The sequence below is a fragment of the Marmota flaviventris genome, chromosome 5 (genome assembly GCF_047511675.1).
Source record: "Marmota flaviventris isolate mMarFla1 chromosome 5, mMarFla1.hap1, whole genome shotgun sequence".
NCBI lineage: Eukaryota > Metazoa > Chordata > Mammalia > Rodentia > Sciuridae > Marmota > Marmota flaviventris.
The window spans coordinates 102,750,838-102,773,540 of NC_092502.1; the positions used below are offsets into that span (position 1 = coordinate 102,750,838).

A 22,703-nucleotide genomic window follows, 5' to 3' on the forward strand; every position below is an offset into this window, starting at 1 on the left:
GAGTTTTGATGAGTGATTGCATCACTATAGTATGCTGATTTTTTAAAATTTGTTTTAATTAGTTATACATGACAGTAGAATGCACTTATATACTTTGATACATAGATGGGATATAATTTCTCATTTTTCTGAGTATACATATTATAGAATCACATTGGTCATACAGTCACATACATACATACAGTGATAATGTCTGTTTCATTTTGCTATTTTTCTTATCCCCACATCCCCTGCCTTCCCCTCCTTTCACTTCCTTCTACCTAATCTAAGGTAACGTATTTTTTTTCTTTGCATTACAATTCTTAATACAAGTAAATACCTCACTTTTTGTATTTCTGTTTGTATATATAAAGTATGTTGACACCCAATTCAAGTTTTCATATATGTACTTTATATAATGATGTCCATCACATTCCACCATCCTTGTTACTAGTATGCTGATTTTAAATCCTTTCTTTATATACTAGGAGTATCATAACTGGGTCATGTGGTGGTTCCATTCCTAGATTTTTGAGGAATCTTCATACCACTTTTCAGGGTAGTTGTACTAATTTGTAGTCCCACCAGCAACTTATGAGTGTACCCTTTCCCCACATCCTCACCAACCCTCTTTGTTACTTCAATGAATAACAAGAATATTATCAGTTGTATTCTTGATAATTGCCATTCTGCCTGGAGTGAGATGAAATATCAGTGTAGTTTTAATTTGCATTTCTCTAATTGCTAGAGATGTTGAACATTTTTTTCATATATTTGTTGACCATTTGTTTTTGTTTTTGTTTTGTTTGAGAAGTGTCTGTTAAGTTCCTTTGCCCATTTATTGATTGGGTTATTAGTTTTTTTGATGTTAAGTTTTTAAACTCTTTATATGTCCTGGATATTAGTGCCCTATCTGAGAAGCTAGTGGCAAAGATTTTTTTCCCATTGTGTAGGTTCTCCATTTACACTCTTGATTATTTCCTTTACTGTGAGGAAGATTTTTAATTTGATGTGATTCCACTTATTGATTTTTAATTTTACTTCTTGTGCTTAGAAGTCTTGTTAAGGAAGTCAGTTCCTGAGCCAATATGTTAGAATGTTGGGCCTACATTTTCTTCTCATATATGCAGGGTTTCTGGTCTAGTTTCTAGGTCTTTGATCCACTTTGAGTCGAGTTTTCTGCAGGGTGAAAGATAGGGTGATGCTGATATTTCTTAAAACTGGTGATAAGCTTTAGAAATCTTGATGATGGAAGCTGCTTTATTTTTTGTTGTTGTTGTTGTATAATACATATTAAAGTTCCTATATTAGTCCATCAAAATATACCCATGATGAAAATGACTTCTCAAACACAAAAATAGTGATTAAAGAAAGCTGTGTCAACAATTATTTAATGGGATGAGGTTAATCGAATTTTACAACAGAAATAAACTCTTCAATAATGAGAAAAGGAAGCAAACTTCTATCAAATGAGGCAGTTCTTTCATCATTGGAAAGTTAAGAAAGGAATTATCAAGAGAGGAGTCTTCCCAACTAATAGGATTTTCTTTGTAATAGGAAATGGTCTTGGTTGAGATATTTAACTCTAGGTAACTTATCAAGTAGACTATTAAATAAAGAAAAGGAATTGTTTAGGTTCCCCCACACACACCTTGGTGATACTGGGGCTTGAACCCAGAGTACTCCACCGCTGAGTCACATCCCCAATCCTTTTTTATTTTTCAAAATTGATTGGGTTATTAGTTTGTTTGTTTTGGTGTTAAGCTTTTTAAGCTCTTTGTATATCCTGGATATTAAAATTGATTGGGTTTTAACAACAGGGTCTTGCTAAGTTGCTGAGTCTGGCCTTGAATTTGTGATTCTCCTGCCTTAGCCTGCTGAGTTATTGGAATTACAGACATATACCTCTGCATACAGCTGGGAATTGCTTTTGTGTTCTATATGTAACTGTGGAATTATATCAGAAATCTAGTCATTAGAATCAATACTAGGTCTAGTTTATCATATGAAATCATTTTATTGCAATACATTTTTATTTTGATATTTTAAAATTCCAAAAGGATATCAATCAAATCTTTAACAATTTCATAAGAAATAGTACGTTGCATACCCTAAACTTTATTGGCATTTAAGCATCCTCATATGTTTAATTAACAAATGAAATTATACTTCAGGCTTTGAGGCTCTTTAAAAACATAGAACATCATTAGATTTTGTTTTTAAGTTTGTTTATTTATTTTTGGAAATAAGTATTTGGATATTCCTCATAGATGAATGGGGTAGATACTGCATCTGTTATAATGAAGGGAATGTAGTCCATGTTATGCCCAGTGCATTGGTATGTTTTATATTTCTTCATTTGTAAAGTTTTCTTCATTAGAAATGTGTCAGTGAAGTACTTGTGTTTTTATTGTTTTAGGATTGTCTTTGCAAACATTATTTAAACTCTAAGCCAAATGCTGTCCCTTCAGAAACAATATGAAGTGTAACAGAATTTTGCTTTTATTTTAGTTCAGCAATCAGCAAACACTGGGAGGCTGAACTGGCTACACTCAAAGGAAATAATGCCAAACTCACTGCAGCCCTGTTGGAGTCCACTGCCAATGTGAAACAATGGAAACAGCAACTTGCTGCATATCAAGAGGAAGCAGAACGTCTGCACAAGCGAGTAAGTTCAGGGCTGCTGTCCATAGGGATTTAGAAATAACAGGTGTCCTTGATCAGAGGAAATGTGCGTGTAGATTCAGCATAGGGACATCTTCTGTGGATATTCATTCATTGTCAGAACATACATGGGTTGTATTTTGTAGGTTTGTTTGGTTTAAAAAATACTTTCCATAGTTTAATGAGAATGAAGATTATCCAAGTTTGGAAGTCATATGAACTGATTGCAAATTGCAGTTTTGCTATGTGACTTTTGGTAAGTGATTTTTTTCTATTAGCTCAGTATTTTTATTAGTAAAATAGGAATGATACTCCATAATTCATGTGAAGGTTAATTAAGATATCTAATTGGCATGTAGTTGCACCAAGTCAAATATATATTTTAGTTGGGCATAGTGGTATATAACTATAGTCTAAGGAGGAGGCTCACCCAGGACTTTAAAGCCAGCCTGGATAACATAAAAAGACCTATCCCCAAACAATAGTAAAAAACATATCTATTACAATTCCTATGAAAATTAATTGAGATACTTAAGTGACATGCAGTTTCACTCAGTGAGTCGCAATGGATCAATGAACTACTTTTGTTGTTTTCTTTTTATTGTTGTTTTTCAAGAAAGAACAATTTGAAAAATATAGGTAGATAATTCTTCATAAAAACTGGTCATGTTAGAGACTTGAGGCAGAAAAAGAAAATCAGAAATCTCAATATCATTAATATTTGAAATCCAAACAATTACTCATAAAGAATTTTTGTATTCAAGGCATAGAAATGCATATATTCTCAACAAGAAACAAATGGCACTATTTTCTGTTTTTTAAAAGGGTGCCATATATGCAAACTCCATTAGACAATATGGAATGAGCTTAGTAGTAGTACAATGTAAGGAGTCTACAGGACTAAAATAACAAGGAAATAAGAAGAAATGGAATAGAGACAAGGAGAGAGAATTAGAAACCTGAGTAGATGTCGTCCTCTCCTATGTATAAACATAAACTTATGAGCAAGGATGTAGAAAGGGAAGATATTTAATGGGTATATACTTTAGATTTACAAGATGTAAAAGTTCTAGAGATCTGTTTTATAGCAATGTGAATATTCTTAAAACACTACTGAACTATACACTTTAAAATTATTAAGATGATAAATTTTGGTATGCATAAATATATATATTTAGTTGTAGTTGGACACAATACCTTTATTTTATTTATTTATTTTTATGTGGTGCTGAGGATTGAACCCAGAGCCTCACACATGCTAGGCAAGTACTCTACCGCTAAGCCACAACCCAGCCCTAGTATGCTTTTTGACACAATAAAAAACTAACTTATAACAATTAGGTTATAGGCAATAAATATTTATTGTCTCCTTATTGTGTAGTCCCTGCCCTTAAAGTTTTTTCGCTTTTGTCAATTGAATATTAAAGAATTTAAGAAAAGAAATAATCTTTTTATTTACCCATGTATTTATAATTTCCAATGATGTTCTTTCCTTTCTTTAGATATGAATTTCCATCAAGTATAGTATCCTAGCAGCCTAAGTACCTTTTTTTAGTGATTTTTTTTTTTTTGTAACTGCAGGTATACTGGCAACAAATGATATCAGGTTTTATCCAGTCAGATTTTTGTCTTTGACTATAGGTTGCATCTCCCTATTTTTTAACATACATAGTCATTTTTAGTTATATTGGACAGTATACATGAAGTATTGCAGAGATAATAGATTCTGTTATTTTCCTTTGAAGAGCATTGATATTTTTATATCACCAGGCAGTTAAATTACCTGTGGGTTAACTTGAAGTTATAGAATAGTGGACTTACCCAATGTTGGTTTACGTCACTTCCTCCCTAATCCAAAGGTAAATGAATTAGTCCTAAGGATTTTTTTTTTTTCTCTACCACATAATCCTTCTAAGGTTTCACTGGAAAAGCTTAAAGTATTTATAGGGCCCTTTAATTTAACAGGGCTAGAATTTCAGGCTATCTTTACTGTGGCAAATACCACCACAGTATATTTCTTTTAGCCTCCCAGCTATTTTCTCACTGTCCTGACCTCCTTGGATTCTCACCTGTGCATGTTCAATTGTGGGGTCAGCTAAAGACTTGTTGAAAGGCTTTTTGTTTATTTGGGGTTTTCTATCATTAAATTCCCTCAATTTCTAGCTGTTTCCACTATTCTAAGGAATCTCCAAATGTTTATTCTTCCCAAGGAAATCGGGGTACAGTTTTCTGCTTGAGTTCATCCAAGGAACACAGCCAGATGGGCAAGTATCTTCAAGCAAAAAGATAGATGTGTAAATGTGTAATTTACCCAAAATTACTGGTTTCTTTCAGTCATTTGCCCAATTTGGCTACTCACTGGGGCCCTCAAAACAGTTGATTTTTACATTTTGCCTATAGTTTATCATTGTTATCTATGGGAAAGTTATTCCAATAAAACCTATTCTGTGATCAGTACTGGAATTCCACTTAAGGAATTTATTATCTAATCAGAGAGAAACTAATATATATTAAACAGTAAGGAAATAATTTTTATGGTTTGTGAACAGATGCTCTATTTTGTGAACCAGAGGACAGGAGAGCTTTGAAGGATTGGGCAGGTAGAATTGGCTTTCTGGAGAATATGTGTTGAGTTGAAAATTGACTGGTGAAGTCAGAATGTGGCCAGATGCTGTGGTGCATACCTGTAATCCCAATGGTTTGGGATGCTGAGGCAAGAAGATCAAGTTAGAATGTTTTTCACAAGTAAGAGGACATTCTAGTTAAGTCATCAAGATGGGTGTGAACATGGTTTGTTGTCAGGACAAGCTGACTTGTGTGCTTTTAGTTGGGAGTATGCACTTTGGCCAAAGTAGATGGTTAGATAGGTTGGGACCAGTTTATAGAGTACATGAGAATTTAGATTTGATTTTATAAAAAAGAGACGAAACCCTTTGAATGAGGGAGTCACACAATGAAAGATGAATCTGTTAACAGTTACAGAATAGGTAAAAATAGGCAAAGGTTATAATTCAATCCATTGGGCCAGTGCTTTGGTTCAGGCCTTAAGTGAAAAGGGTCTCTGTAAGGATGTCCATACATGAATAGAAAGGAAGAAAGTGATCTGAGAAGTAGAATAACAAAATGTAAAGAGTAATTAGCTATTTGGAAATTCAAGGGAGAGAGATATTTACTGTTTCCTTAATAATATACAATTTATTGTATTACAGTTAACAAAGATATTTGAGAACCTGATGTGTATAAAGAGCTGTAATAGGAAATGTGTGCATGCATGCCTGTGTTTGTGTATAGTTACATTTCCATTGATTTCTGTTTATATTGACCATTTTAGATGGTGTGACTGTTAAGAACATTGCCCTTTTCTGTTCTCTTAAAAAATATCAATGCTCATTAAAAATTATATTGCTCTTTAGGCTTTCAGTAAATTCTGATTGACTAAAGAACTGTTCTTTCCCATAATAGACACTATTGACGTGAAGTCATTCCTGCATTGCTTGATTTAAGTTGTAACTTAACCATATCTTTTCTTTTAGATTCTCTGACATTTTAGAAATGTATTTGAAAAAAATTCTCACTTCTGTAAGGGCAGTTTTCAGAACCCATATTTAATTTGAAGGCTACAGATGTAGGGCATATGGCCATAATTGATCTTGAATATGTTTTCATAAGAATTTTTTTAAATTTTATTTGTTCTTTTGAGTTATACATGACAGTAGAATGTATTTTGACATATCACACACACACATATAGAGAGAGTATGAATTCCCATTTTTGTGGTTGTACATGATGTGGAGTTACACTGGTCATGTATTCATATATGAACATAGGAAAGTTATGTCCAATTCTTTCTACTGTCTTTCCCATTTCCATCTCTTTCCCCTACTTTGCCCTATCCAATCCAGTGAACCCCTCCCCTCCCCTCCCCTCCCATTGTGAGTCAGCATCCACATACTAGAGAGAACACTGGGCCTTTGGTTTTTGGGGACTGGCTTATTTCACTTAGCATGTTAGTCTCCAATTTTATCGATTTACTGGCAAATGCCATGATTTCATTTTTTTCAGAAGAAATTTTTAAAGAAGACTTTGATTATGAGGATTGTCTATTGTCAGAAATCACCTAAGTTTTTCTAACCTGTATATAGCCAAGCACATAAATAATTGTTTTCTTTATTCTTTTTTTTTCTTATCCTAAACTTATCTTTATAAAGAATCTATTCATTGGGGGCTGGGGTTGTGACTCAGCGGTAGAGCATTCGCCTAGTACATGGGAGGCCCTGGATTTGATCCTCAGCACCACATAAAAATAAATAAATAAAATAAAGGTATTATGTCCAAATACAACTAAAAAATAAATATTTTTTAAAAAGAATCTATTTATTGTATGCTAAGTATCTTAATAGTTCTCAAAATTAGTTTTCATATATTGTTCCAAAATTCATTATGTTCACTTTTCACAGATTTACTGTGTTTTAGCAAGAAATCATTTGAAATTGTCAATTTAACCTGTGTTCTCATTTAATTTTAGGTGACTGAGCTTGAATGTGTTAGTAGCCAAGCAAATGCAGTGCATACCCATAAGACAGAATTAAACCAGACAATACAAGAACTCGAAGAGACATTGAAAGTAAAGGAAGAGGTATTTGCCACCTTTCACTCAACTGTAACCCAGCTAACATGTGTGTTCTAAATATTAGAGTCTGTATCACATTTAAAGACGTTTTATGGACTAAAGTAAGGTTGTGGACGTTTTTTCCTCAGGATGAAATTTTTCTTGAGCATTATGAATGAATCTTGATCATTTTCTCCCATTCTTCTTTATGTTGTTATTATTTTTTTTATGTTGTTATTATAAAGTGTATTGAACTATGATGAGACACCCTGAGGGCCTATTGGCCCTCTGTATGAGCATTATATTCATACAATCAACTGAAACCTATTAGAGATTAAATAAATTTTTAAAAGCTATTGCTTTCTCTGGGTTTTTATCAAAAGCTTTAATTTTCTAGGAAAGAATTAAAACTCAAAGCTAAAAACAACTTTACAATGGGCAGATTGTTATTTCTAAGCGTTACTGTACCAAAGCTATCAAATCAGACTTGTTGCTTAAGATCATATTGTTCTAGACAACATAAATATAAAGATTAATTCTCCCTCTAAAGAAAGTCAGTAAAAAGGAATGCTTTTTAAATTATTGTTTTCTAAGAACTGAGATGATAATTTTGGGGAAAAATAAGGATCTTCCTTTCCTTGATAGTTTAAATGTTGTTGAAGACATTATTCTGCCTTTTCTAGGAAATAGAAAGATTAAAACAAGAAATTGATAATGCCAGAGAACTACAAGAACAGAGGGACTCTCTGACTCAGAAACTACAGGTGAGCTACAATAAAAATTTTAATTTTTTTCCACATAGAGGGCACCAGCCATTCTTTCACATAGTAATGACTTTTTCCCCAAGACTTCAGTTTGTAGATTTCAATCATTTTTCTTTTCCAGGACTTCTGATTCATACCAATTTTTGATTTTTCAAAAATTACTTGATAACATTATCAAGTGACCATTTATATGTTCATAGTAAGTTGTTTGAAATTTTTACTTTTAATATTGAAGATTACTGTGATTTTTTTTTAAAAGATTGTTGAATGGATTTTATTCATTTTGGGAACTCCGCCTATTCTGTTTACACTGAATTAATGATTTGTGGATAACAACAATAATTGTGCCCTAAAGGAACACAAGTTGGGTTCTTTTTTCTCTTTTAATTAATTTTATTTCAATTTTCCTGCATAAATAATATGCTTCCTGATTCAGATTTACATACATATATATAAAGTATATCTGTGGTAGTCAGACACAGTAAGGAAAAATTTTGTAGTCTCCTAAATTTTAAAGTCTTCTCTTGCCAGCTGAAGTACTTTTCTTATACCTGTTTGGTTACCTGCCTCAGAGAAGGTTGGGGCCACGTTGGAGTGGAAGTAAATATATTTATAGTGAGGAATTTACATAAGGTGTCATAAGTGGGACTTGAAAGCCCAGGGTTGGAAGGAGACCTCATTATAATAAGAATGGACAACACTTATTGAGTCTTCCTAGGTACCAACACTGTGCCAAGCACTGAAGTTTTGCATTTAATCCATGTAACAATCAAAATCAGATAAAGAACCTGGGGCTTGGAAAAGTTAATTCATCCTACATATATACAAATGGTGGTAGTTAAATTCTAATGCCTGTGTCCTTGACCACCAAACTCACCAAATAGATTTGTTATATGAAATGAAATATTTTCCTCTGCCCTCCTCACACTGGTTTTCAGCAATATGAGAATATGAGATTACTTGTTTTGGCTCATCCCTTTAAATCTTATTTCTATATTTTATTTGTCTATATAGAATAATGGTTCCCAATTGAGGCAGTTTTGCATCCCAGGGGATATTTAGCTATGGGTAGAGGTAATTTTTATTTTCTCAACTAAGGGACTGGTACTGACATCTAGTAAGCAAAGCCAGGGATGCTGCTAAACATAAGATTATATATATGGTTCAGAACATCAGTAGTGCTAAGGTTGAGGAACCCTGATGGAGAATTCCAATATAAAGCATGTAATCAGGGCTGGAAGAAAGAGTTTTGGAATTAAGTCTGCTTTTTTCTTTTGGTTATTTTGGGATTTTAGGACTTGTTATGACTGAGTTGTATACTAAGCAGTTACACACATTCCCTTTAATTCTCACATTAGCATGTGAGGTAACCCCATTTCCAAAGAGAAGACAGCAGTTCAGAGGTGTCAACAAGTTGCATCAAAGCACTCTTACTACACTTGTTACTACAGAGTAACAAAGCATAGATTTTTTTCCCCAAAAAATCTCTGTTCTTTATGTACTTAACCACACTTCTTCAAGCAACAAGTACCCAAGCCATCTCTAATGATTCTTTTTAACATTTTGTCAATGTTAATTTTTGTCACACTTATATTGTTCCACTTATGAAAAAAACCCAAGGGATGATTTGTTCATTATCAGCCTTGTATGTTGATCGTTCTAAATGTGTTTCATCGTTTATTGAGCAGTAATTGAATTGTATAGCTGGCACCTGAAATAGTGAATCAGTTCTTAGCTATTCTTACACTGAATATCAAAAATTATTATCAAAACACAAACTACCTGGAATAGGACAGGGAAATTTTCAGAAAACTTGAAGATAAAAATCTGAAACACCAAGCCATAAGAATAACCTGTATTTTTTTCAAGTTAGAAGAAAATGCTTCCTTTGTAGCCTGGTCGTGTCCCACCTAAACATCTCCTGTGTATCCAGAGTTCTAGTCTGTTCGTAAGTTCAGTCTAGAAAATTGGGACCATTAAATTCCTTAGATGGTAGAGGAACTCCTGAAATTGCAGTATGTGGAATTTGATTTGGCAGTATGAATATGAATAGTAAGTTCATAGTTAAGGCTAAATTAAGAATATTATGGACGGGGGTTGAGGCTCAGTGGCAGAGCGCTTGTCTGACACATGTGAGGTACTGGGTTCTATCCTCAGCACCACATAAAAATAAATAAATAAAATTAAAATATTTTTTTTAAAAATGTTATAATAGTTTTCAAATTTTTAAGCATTTGATATTGGGATATTTCTAAATATCAGTGTAATATGTACTCATTGTAAAAAATTTAGAATAATATACTTAGCAGGGAAAAAAAATCAATCATAATCTCTTCACCCTAAAGCAAAGTACCTGGCATTTCCTTTCCCCATACTTGTTTATAAAATTGTTACTTATTTACATAGCTTTCTTCCAACATTCCTACAGGATGGCAGCTTATGCTATTTCCAATGTTATGCTATAATAAATGATGTCATAATGAATCTTTTACATAAAGATTTGCCTTTTCTTTCTGATGATTTCTCTAAGATGAACTTTTAAAAGAGACTTTCTTGGTGTCGTGTTTTAAGATGTCTTTTGTTGAGAAATGTATATCTGGAAAGGCAGGGCACCTAGTGGTTATCAGTCTCTCCTCATCTTTACTATCTCATAGGAAAGGACTACCTTTGTGGGGAGCGGGGTGGTTTTGGTGCTAGGAACTGAACCTACAGTCTTGTGCATGGTGCATGCTAGGTAAGTACTCTACCATTGAGCTATTATGCCTCCAGCCATAGCTAACTTTTTTATTATTATTAATTTTTAATTATGAGTAAGAGTAAACAATTTTCCATATGCTCATGGTCATTTATCATCTTTCTGTACCTTGTGGACATCTGAGTACATTTTCACCTTAGAGAATTTGTAGTATTCTTGCCTAGAATTCTAAGTTCCAGATCTTCAAATAGATGACTTTTACTTGTAATTTAGATCTTGGTTCAGATTATTATTTCTCTGATTTGCCAATTTAAGCACTATCTTGCAGATCCTATCCCTTCAGTTTCAGTTTCTTGATAATATCACCATGTTTTATACTTGGTATACCAGTACTTATCACTATCTGAAATGACTTTGTTTACTTCTACTTTATTTCAAAACTTTTTATTTTGAAATAATTTCAGACTTATGGAAAAATTGCAAGAATAATGCAAAGTTTACTCATAGACCTTTGCTTATAATTCCCCAAATGTTAATTATTTTTGTCATACATGTTTTATCATTCTGGATCTCTCTTCCTCTCCTTACCTTGTTCTCCATCATATATGTATGTATGATTTCTTTTGAACCATTTTGATTATAAGTTGAACACTTTTTGGAGGGTGGGAGAGGTATACTGGAGATTTAACCCAGGTGTACTTTACCATTGAGCGACATCTCTAGCTCTTTTTATTTTTTATTTTGAGACAGGATCTCACTAAGTTGCTTAGAGCCTTGCAGAGTTGCTAGGCTGGCCTTGAACTTGGAGTCCTCCTGCCTCAACCTTTTGAGTTACTGGGATTACAGTCATGTGCCACTGTTCCTGGCCTGTGCACACTCTTACCTCTAAATACTTCAGTATTTTCTAAGAATAAAGATATTCTCATAGATAATCATCAAAAGTAAGAAATTATTTATCTATAAACTTTAGTCAAATTCCCATAATTATCCTAATAATCTCTATAACAAATTTTTAAAATTTTAAAAATTGTTTAAATTTTCTGGTTCTGAATTCATTCTAGGATCACATGTTATATTTGGTTGTCATGTTCATTATCTTTGGGTTCAAATGATCCCAGATTTGGCCAGTGAGACACTCTGCAATCTATCATCTGTGTCCTTTCGATATGGCAGTATCATTCTTTGAAGAACTTCATGTTGCAGCACAAGTAGATACTCCCAGCTCTGGAATCCATTTCTCCAAGGAGCCCTCCAAATTCCTTTAGCAAAGATTAGTATTTAGAAGCCAAGATCTGGGCACTAAATGTGCTTACTTTTTAGGTATCATTATTCTAGGCCCTCTTAGTAAACAACTGGAATTACATACATACTACATATCCATTCAGTAGCTATGTATATGCTTTTTTTAAAAAAAAAGAAAAAACTGAAATTGTCTTTATAACCTCCCATTGTAATTCAATACTATGCAGTTCATTTTAGATTTGACCATTTCCATATTTTTAACTCCATTCTCCAATACAAGAAACCCGATTCCCACTATCTACAATATTATCTATAAAACTTGTTCAACCCTAGAAACCACAGAAGATAGTTTCTGAATTGCTATTTAAAACCAATGTAAAAACAAAACAAAATCTACTAACTAAAAATCAGTGTAATTGTCTTTAGCCTGCATGAAAAGTTAGTTGAGTTAGTTTTTCCATTCCCTCTCTTCAGTTAGTTGAGTTATTCATTTGTAATAGCTACATTAGTTTGTATTATTATATTCTACCTTTCTTGAATTATATTTGTATTAACTGAATATATAAAACATTCTATGACTCTAAAGTTAGAAGCATTCAAAATGATGTCTTCAGGTATCTTCATCCCCTCCAATCCTGTACACTGGTTTCACTCCTATCCTTCTCTCCCCATTCCCATCTACCCACTGTAGGTAACCAATCTCCTTAGTTCCTAGTTTGTCTTTTCTCTGTTTTTTCTTACACAAGCAAACAGATATATGTGCAAGGTTTTTATTTCCCTCTTTGGAGTTACACAAATAGTAATATACTCTATATTACTCTTCTATACTTCACCCTCCTTTTTTTTTTTTGCCAAAAATATATCCTGGAAAATACTTACAAATTTATAGGGATCTTGTTTATTCTCTTTTATACCTGAATTGTACTTTATTTGTATATGTATGACAGTTTATTGAATCACAATTATGTGAAAACTTACTGGATATTCAGCATTCTGCAAAAATATTAAAATGAATAACATTGTGCATAGATACTTTGTTTTTGTTGGATGTGTATCTTCTGGGTAAATCCTTAGAAGCAAGATTTCTTAAGTGAGAATGTAAACACATATGCAGTTTTGTTAAATAAACCAGATTCCCCACCAGAATGGTTTCTACCAATTCCTACTCCTGTACAGCATGTGAGTGCCTGTGTTTCCACAACCTCACCAGCAAAATGTATTCTCGTGCTTTTAATTTTGGGCAGTGTGTGATAGGTGAGAAATGATAGCTTTAATTTGTTCCCCTGATTGAATGAGATTGAACATCTTTCATAAGCTTAAATAAAATTTCTGGATCTGTTTGTATGTGTATAAGTTGTCTAGTCATGTCTTTTGTCCTTCTCTCTATAGGGTTATTAGTCATTTTCTCCAAAAATTTCAAGTGTGTGTGTGTGTGTGTGTATACACACATGTATGATATTAAACTAGATATTTTTTTCTCTCAGTGTGCCATTATCTTTTGACTTTGCATAAGATGTTGTTTTATGTGAATTTTCATTCTTTTCTTGTATTGCTTTTGGCTTATGAAACAGTTAAAAAGCTCTTTTTACAACATGTATTTAGGAGCCTATCCATTATTCCCCTGTAGTACTTGTATGATTTCATTTTTTATATTTAAGTCTCTGAATATTCTCTTTGGTATAAGATATGAATCTAATTTTTTTCCAAATGTCTGTGCAGTATCTCATTTCTATTTGTTTAAATTTTCATGTTTTCTTCCCAGTGATTTGAAATATTCAGCTTCCTATATATTTTACTCTATTTCTGGACTTTCTGATCAATTCTCTTGGTCACTTTATCTGTTCAGGCACCAATACCACAGTGCTTTAGCTATAGAGATTTCCTGGTCTGATCTAATATCTAATCAGACTTGTCATTTCTCAGAGCTTTTCTTTTTTATTGTTTTTTAAAGTAATTTTGCATATCTTCCCATGTGAACACTAATATTTTTGGTAGTACCTACTAATTTTAGTGTAAATTGAAAAGAATATAACTTTAAGAGAATTGATACCTTCATAAGGTTTTCATCCTATCCAAGAACAAAGGGTATCATCTTTCCATTTGTTCATATCTACTTTTATGTTTTACAGGTGTATTTTCGGGTTTTCCACATATAGGTTTTGAGTATTTCTAGGTGTTTGTGAGTGTTGTATCATTTTTTGCTTTTGCAGATGGGATTTTCTCTACCATTTTAATCAGATATTATTTATATATATTAAAGCCGTTGCATTCTTCACGCTAATTTTATATCTTGCTACCTTACTAAATTGTTTTATTGTTAGAGCTTAGTTTTGTCGTTTATTCCAGTATTTATGTAAGATTTTCTAAGTATACTAACATATTATCTGAAAATAGACATAATTTTACTTCCTATTTTTCCTCTAATTCTTATATGCCTATTTTGATATTTTCTTGTCAAGTTGCATCACTTAAAAATACCAGTGCAATGTTAAACAGTAATGGGTTAATTACTGATCTTAGTGGAAACACCTCTAGTATTTTTCCACTAAATGAAATGCTAGTTTTAACACTAAAGTATATGTATTTTATCATGTTATGAGAATGTCCATCATTCTTATTTTCTTGAGTGTTTTTACCAAGAATGAGTCTTGAATATTGCTGATATCTCTTTGTATCTATGAAGGTAATCATAATCTTCCAAGATTCTTTTTGTCTTCTTAGAAGAACTATGAATATGGTTTATTGTATTATTGGATTTTCTAATATTTAATTATTTTTGCATTCTGGAATAAATCTCATTTAACTATGGTATATTATTTTTCTTATTGTGAATTAAATTTCATTCATTATCGCTTATGATTTTGCATGACATTCATGTGATATTGGCCTGCAAATTATACACAGTTATGTGTATAATTAGGTAATATGTTCATAATATGACTTGGAGGATTTTCATTGTATACTCTGGAAGAATTTTTGTTTGGTTTTTGAAGGTTTAGTAGCACTCTACCTTGAAAACATGAGTTTTTGTGAGGTAATTCCTTAATTATTCTATTTCTTCCCAGATACTGGTCTGTTTAAGCCATTAAACTAGGTTTTCAGACATTCAATAGGCACTCTTATATATGCTTCCTCTTTCTTGAGTAACTAAAGTTAGAACTATAGTGTTGTGTCTTTTCTTTCTATAAAACTGATTTTTTAATGAGTGTCACTCCTCTTCTATTCTCTCCCTTGTAAATTTCTATTTTTACCTATAAAGGTAAAAATTATGCCTTGTGCTTTGTTTCGTTGCTCCCCAGCATTTTGAGAGGGGAATGTAATTTCTTTATTTTCATTCTTTCACTTTTATTTATATACATATTTAAGGTCATAGTTTTTTTTCTCTTATAATTGCTTTAAGTGTCCCATAAATTTTGATCATTATTTTTTTTTCATTCATTATTTATTGAAATTCTGTAATTTTGGTCTTATTTCCTTTTCATACAAGAGATGATTAAAAGAAGATTTCTAAATTTCTTGATGGAAGTGATTTTTTTCTTTTTGGTTATTAATTTCTAGTTTTATAGTATTATGATCACAGGTTTTATTTGTAGAATTTATATTTTCTACTATGTTTTTTTGGGCGGGGTTGTGACCTAATTTTTAATTAATTTTTGTGAATGCTCCTTATGTATCTTATGTATGTATAGTTGGTAGTGCTTTTTGAACCAATTAAAAGTATTTTAATAGGTAATACATTCATGTCTATTGATATGATTGTTATGTTTAGTCCCAACTCACCTTTATTTATAATTTCTATATGTATTTTGTATAATTTCTTTTTTTGAAAGAGAGAGAGAAATTTAATATTTATTTTTTTTAATTTTCGGCAGATGCAACATCTTTGTTTGTATGTGGTGTTGAGGATCGAGCGCGCTACCACTTGAGCCACATCCCGAGCCTGTATTATGTATAATTTCTATATGTATTACTTTTCTTTCTCTATGTGATGGATATTCTTTTCTCTCTTATATATTTTGATATTTAAGATGGTCTTTGTTGTACCTGTTACATTTGAACTTATACATTTTATTTATTTTTTTTTAATTTTTACTTTTTACTTTTTATTTTATTTTTTAAATTTTTGTAGTTGTAAATGGACAGCATGCTTTTATTTTATTTGTTTATTTTTATGTGGTGCTAAGAAATGAACCCAGTGCCTGACATGTGCAAGGCAAGCACTCTTCTACTGAGCCATAGCCCCATCCCTTAATTTTTATTTTTTTTTTGATGCCACGAATTGAAACAGGGGCACTCAACCACTGAGCTACATCCCCAGCCCTTTTTTATTTTTTATTTTGAGACAAGGTCTCACTGAGTTGCTTAGGTCCTAACTAAGTTGCCAAGACTGCTTTGAACTTGGGATCCTTCTATCTCGCTTGGCCTTCCCAGCCTCTGGGAGTACAGGGGTGCACCATGCACCTGGCGAATTTACACCTTTTAAAAGTGCTCCTAGGATTGGGGGCATAGCTTAATGGAGCACTTGCCTAGAATGTACAAAGCCCTGGGTTTTGTCCCTATCTCTACCCCACCCCCCAAAAAAACCCTCCTGGTTACCTATGTTCATAATTTAAACTTTCAGTATCTGCTTTGTTTTTAATCCTTTTCACAATACTACAGTACTAACTTTAGTTACTCAAGAAAGAAAAGTATTTGTGAAGTATGACATATTAAATAATAATGAACTTATCCTATCCCTCCTTTCTTTTCCTCTCCTATATTTTAGTTGCATTATTTCTACTTTGTATAAGTTTATATCATATACCTTTGTTTTTAGTCTTTGATATACATTAAATGAATTAAAAGTTCACTGTCTTAGTTCATTAGTGCTGCTATAAACTGGGTGATTTATAAAGAATAGAAATTTATTTCTCACAGTTCTTGAGGCTACAAAGTCTAAGAAAGATCAAGACACCAAATGGAGGTGAGCATGGTGGTGCACACCTTAATCTCAGTAAATTGAGAGTCTGAGGCAGAAGAATCACAAGTTCAAGTTCAAGGCTTGCCTTAAAATAAAAAATAGAAAAGAACTGGGGATGTAGATCAGAGGCAAAGCGTCCCTGGGTTCAATCCCAGTACCAAAAAAAAAAAAAGGAGGGAGACACCAGCTGGTTCCATTGTCTGATAAAAGGCTACTCTGCTTCCAGGACTCTACCTTGTCACTGCATCCTCTGAAAGGGAGAAATGCTGTATTCTCACATTGTGGGAAAGCAGTGGAGCCAAATGTAGCATGAAGTCTCTTATAAGAATCTTTATCCCATTCTTGTGAAGGAAGGACCTAATTATCTCTTAAAGGCCCACATCTTAATATCATCACATTGATCCTTAAATTGCAACATCTGAATTGGGGGGGGGGGGGCACATTCAATCAGAGCACTTAGCATTAGTTCTTTTTCTGAAGTTTCCACAGTAATCTTGGTTGGAGGAAGTTTATCCTTCTGTGGATAGTTCCAAAAGAATTTGGGAATTATTATTGCCTGAGTTCTTATATGTTTACAAGACACAGAGTTAGTACATGGGTGACACCTTGGGGAGATACAAAGTCCTTGGTTTGTAATTTTATTTTGGAGTTACTTTTTTTTTTTTTTTTTGGTACCAGAGATTGAAACCAGGAGGTGCTCAACCTCTGAGGCACATTCCCCAAACCTTTTTATTTTTTATTTTTAGACTGGGTCTCACTAAGTTTCTAAGGAAGACTTTGAATTTAAAAATCTTCCTGCCTTAGCCTCCTGAGCTGCTGGGATTACATGTGTGCACTGCTCCCAGGTCTTTGAGTTACTTGGAAATGACAAGTATTGCCTTGTTTTATATATTATTTTTGAGAAGTCTGATTCCAGTATAATTCTGTTGACTTTTAAATTTGGAGCTATTTTGCTTGAATGCTCCAAGGATTTTTCCCCTCTATTTTTAAGTAAAGTTAGAGTGACTAAGATGTTTCTCGGAATTGATTGTTGGGGGTCAGTTTTCTTAGGTATAAAATAGGCCCTTTTAATCTTTACATCCAGTTCTTATTTCCAAGAAGTTTTCTTGTATAAAGGTGTTAAGTATTCTATTCTGTTGTTTTTCTTCTTTATGAGCTCCAGTTTTATGTAGCTGGATTATTTAGTTCAACCTCTTTTCCCCTCTTTATCTCACTTTTATTCCTTTAAATTTTGAAAAATAACAAATAAGTAATAATAACTGAATTTAAAAGTTTTTATTAAGAACTATTTTTTTCTTTGGGTACATTAAGTCAGTCCTTATTTCTGTTAGCTGCAGGACAGGCTGAATAAATGTTAGCTGCAGGGTAAAACTGAGTATCCAACCCTCATTCTTCGTTAGTCCTTTCTTCTTTGGTTGGTTATTTGGCGCCTTTTTCCTTTACTTCCTCTTGTTTTTGGATTTGAAACCTGTGCTTAGCCCATGCCCAATCTGCTTGAAAGCAGAAGATGACACTTAGTATCACACCCCACCCCCACCAGTAGATCAGACACCACCACAATAAACATCTCTTGGTTGTTCTGAGTGTCGTGGTCACTTTCCTTTCAATTTCTGATATGATTTTGCTTTTTTCTTCTGTTTCTTTCTTGGGCTAAATCAACTCTCCTATTTCTCGGAGCTTTTTTTCCTCTATTGTTATTTTTGTTTTTGTTTTGTTGCATTATTGAGGATTGAACCAGGGAATTGAACCCAAAGCCTCACACTTACTAGGCAAGCACTAAGCTATATCTCCAGCCCTTTTTTTAAATTTTATTTTGAGACACGGTCTTGCTGAGTTGCAGAGGTTGACCTAGAACTTGCAATCTTCCTGCCTCAGCCCTCCAGGCATTAAAATTACAGGTGTACGCCCACACTGTGCCCATCTTATTCTTAATTTTTGAGTATTTAATCAAGCCTGTTTTTTAATGTTTGTTTCAGAATTTTAATTCAGGTTGGAGTGTCTGCTTTTTTTCTGTTTCAAGTTGATTTCCATTTACTGAAGTGTTTTGAGTATTTTCTTTTTGTAACAGTTTTTTAAAAATGTTTATTTTTTAGTTATAGTTGGACACAATACCTTTATTTTATTTATTTTTATGTGGTGCTGAGGATCGAACCCAGGGCCTCGCATATGCTAATTGAGCACTCTACCACTAGGCCACAACCCTAGCCCCTTTATAATAGTTTTTGTAGATGAAGTTTGCTTAAGTCTTTGCATTTTATGTATAGAATGGTGGTTTTGGGTAGTTTATAAATTTGTAGTTCAGACCACCCTCTTTTGGGAACACAGTAGAGGGAGAAGTTGTGTGTCTTTATTCTAATTTTCTTTATCTTTTAATATTTTAATTTTATAACTTGCTTCTTTGTTCCTTTACCATCCTTTTCCAGAAAGTTTTTTCTCTTCTTTTATCCTCTTCTCTTCACAAGTGTCTATTGCCTTTCCAAGGCTGCCTTTTCAAGTTTCATGTGCACTGTTCAAGTCCCTTTCTTATAACCTGCTCTCTTCTAGATCCTTTTTTTCCTATTCTTTCAGTATTTTGATACTCACAGTGGTCTTAGGGTTATCATAGTCCCATAGGCCTTTCTCTTCACTCTTTCCTGCATTGCCCCCAAAGCCCTGCTTTCCCTCTGCAGAGGGTTAGAATGAGAATTTGAGAAGCAGCTCTGTGGAAACTGGTGCCTATACTTTCTAATTACAGGTAATTTGACACATTTTATTTTCTTCTAGTTACATTGAAGTCATGGAATCTGTGCAGTTTTATTTCCATTATTTTTGACATTTTGAGATGATGATAGATTTCACATTACCTTGGCTAACCAGAAATCTTTTGTTTGCTTTCTTTATTGTCCTTGTCTTCCTTCTAGAATGCATGCTCCATTAAAATAGGAACCATCTTTATTTACTACTTTATTCCCACTGCCTAGTAATAAATGTTCACTAATTAATAGTTGAGTAACTCTTTTTCACAATGTGTATGTGTGGTTTTTATCCATTTTTCTGGGTAAAAATGAGTTATTAATACTTGTCTTGATGATTTATATGTCCTGTTATATATGAAGGTTAACTATCTAATAAGACAATAATATCTCTTACTTATAAAAGCTTAAGGTATGTGTCAGATACCAATAATGATAATTTTCTGTTGCTTTTATTTGGATTAAATGATGTAGGATTTAAATTTTTAAATGGTCTGATCCCATTTGTGGTGGTTATTGTTGTGTGATTTTCTTTTAAACAGTCTTGCATTTTAGCTTCCGTGTCTAACAAGTAAGCAGCATGACTTTCTGCCCAGTAGAAGCTTATATTTTTAATTGTGACCTTTTTTTTTAAAGCACTCAAAAGGGAGTTATCGATTCTGGCCTGTAGGGCTCTTTCAAATCTGAGCTAGGCCTCTGGGTACCCCTAGCATGAGCCTTTACTCTTTCATCAGTAAAGGAAAAGAAGAATGTAGTAGGCAAGAAATGATAGTGAGTAGAATTATGAGTTTGGAGAGAGAATGAGGCAAGAAGGAAAGGATTGGAAAACATGGACAAAGGGTAGATAATTAAGAAGTGCTATTGACCATGGCTTTAGAACCATCTGATTGGCCCCTCTTCACTAAGTTGTCTGTTCTTGCTCTAGGAACATATTCTCTGAGCCTAAAAATAGACTAGCTTCATCAGCATTGTATTAGATCTCTTTTATTATTTAGATAGTAAAATTCCTGCAAACAGAGAGATGGCTTAGAGTAGCAGACTCACTTTGGAGAGAACAAAGCAATTTTAATAGCTGAGAGAATTGTGTGTTTTGCTTTCTTCCATTGAAAATGTTTGGACATCCCATTGATGGCCAGGGAGAACAAGGGAGCTTTTCATTTCTAAGGAAGGCTTTAGAGGGCAAAGTGGGTGGTGGCTGGTAAAGTGGGTATTTGCTAGTGAATGACATTTGGTCTATTTTTATAGCTGGAAACATTCTGTCCTTAAGCTTATTGTTTAAGCCAGCAAGAGAGCATGCTGTGCAATCATGAGTGGAATTTTTACATTTGATCACAGGATCTGTTTCCTCCTTGATAGTTTATAGCCTCCACAGATTTGGCTTCTGAATTTATAAATATTTTTTTAATTTCAGATTCTATTCTCAGTTTACTTATCTTTACCTTGCAGATTATTCAGAGAAAGGAGATTAGAAACATACATGGTTAACATCTGACAGTAAATACTTTGAGATTAGATTGGATCCTTAAACCCTTCATTTATAAATCATCACAGCTGTTTTATTAACCTTAAATTTTCTTGCAGTTCATCTGTGGCATCCTTGCTTGATCCTTGCTCATAATTATCTTGTCAAAGCATGTGATTATGTTCGGAATTCTAAATAAACTGTTACTTTCTTAAATATATTCAATTTCCCAATTAGTTTTTAAAACTTTGATTTTGAAGAAATTGTAAGAAAAATAATTCTTAGGAAAAAAATACCTGTAATTCCAGCACCAGAATTCTGTCCTCTTTCTACATAAATTCCCAGTGTGTGTCCTCAGCCTAGTGGCAGTATGCTGCTTCACATTCTGTTCCTTTCACTTAACATTTACCAGATTGTGTTAATTTAAAATTTTTACCAGTTTATATTAATTTAAAATTTTTCTACTATCCTTTAGATTGATAGAATTTCTTTAGAGATTTACATTGAACTGATGTATTAACACTTGAAACATCTTATTTTCTGTGTCTGATTCATGTTGTGTAACTAACACCAAAATGTTTTCACTGTTCCATATAATGTACATATTCCATTATAATTCATGTCAGTCACTTAATTCCTCTTAGATATTAAAGTGGGTTTTCCAGAAAGGATATATAACTTTCAATTCATTGTTTATTTGAATAGTTTATTTAAAAAGTGATAGTTGGAGGGCTAAGGATATTGCTCAGTTGATAGAATGCTTGCTTAGCTTGCACAGGCCCTGGGTGCAATCCTCAGCACCACCAAAAGAAAAGTTATAGTTGGTTTTCTATCATTTTGAATTTTTTTAACTAAAATTAAAATCACTACCTCACATTATGTCATTTTATTTTTAGGTTCACTTTGTTATATTTGTGGTATTTAGAAACATTTTTAAAAGCAGTAGTAATTACTAAATAAGTTTTAGGTAAACTTTTTAAAATATTATTTTGTTGTCAAAAATTTTTGCTTCCCTTTTGTAGTTTTTTCCTTTCCCTTGCAGCATAGTGGAATTGTTAGCTTTATATTTCTGTAATGCAGTTACTGTTTATCTTTACTGGATTTTTTAGCAGTTGAACTATATTCTTACATGTGCATTCATTCAATAATGAGGCAAAACATAATAATTAACATATAGCCTGAAGTTTCATTTTAGATTGTTGTTTTCTTCACTAAATCTTTTTCTAGAGTTGCCAAAGGAGAAAAACTCAATTTCTCTTTTTCTCTGCTTATTTTTACCTGAGATTGCTAACAGTTTTGTATTAGGAAAAAGTAGGTAGGCAGCAGTAAAAATAAAAGGTAAATAATCCATGAAATGTGTCTTTAATCCTGTCTAGATGTAAAGTACCTAGAGTGTTGCCTGGCCCAAAATCAAGTCAGTAACTTTTTGTTGGGTAGTTAGAGGGATTCATAAATCAGCAGGTCAGTAAAACTACATGGCTCTCTTGAGGTGGCCTCCTAGTCTTGAAATTCCCTTAAATTGTGTTAAATTGAGCTTCACTAGTTCATCCTCAGTGTCATAATTATTACACAATGTTAGAAATAACAAAGCTGTAT

General features: G+C 33.0%; 1 protein-coding gene across 2 annotated transcripts in view; it reads left to right on the top strand.

Moving 5' to 3' along the window:
- The window catches only part of Homer1 (homer scaffold protein 1), a 130,482-nt gene that overhangs the window by 104,313 nt on the left and 3,466 nt on the right, over window positions 1-22,703 (top strand). The window contains exons 6-9 of one of the 2 annotated variants that reach the window (XM_071612466.1): window positions 2,491-2,647; window positions 7,169-7,279; window positions 7,936-8,016; window positions 15,826-15,892. In XM_071612466.1, the coding sequence (XP_071468567.1) occupies window positions 2,491-2,647; window positions 7,169-7,279; window positions 7,936-8,016; window positions 15,826-15,879 (403 nt within the window). In that variant the 3' untranslated portion in view covers window positions 15,880-15,892. Of the gene's footprint in view, window positions 1-2,490; window positions 2,648-7,168; window positions 7,280-7,935; window positions 8,017-15,825; window positions 15,893-22,703 lie in introns of those variants that run through there. The other variant, XM_027927710.3, reaches the window with a different exon arrangement.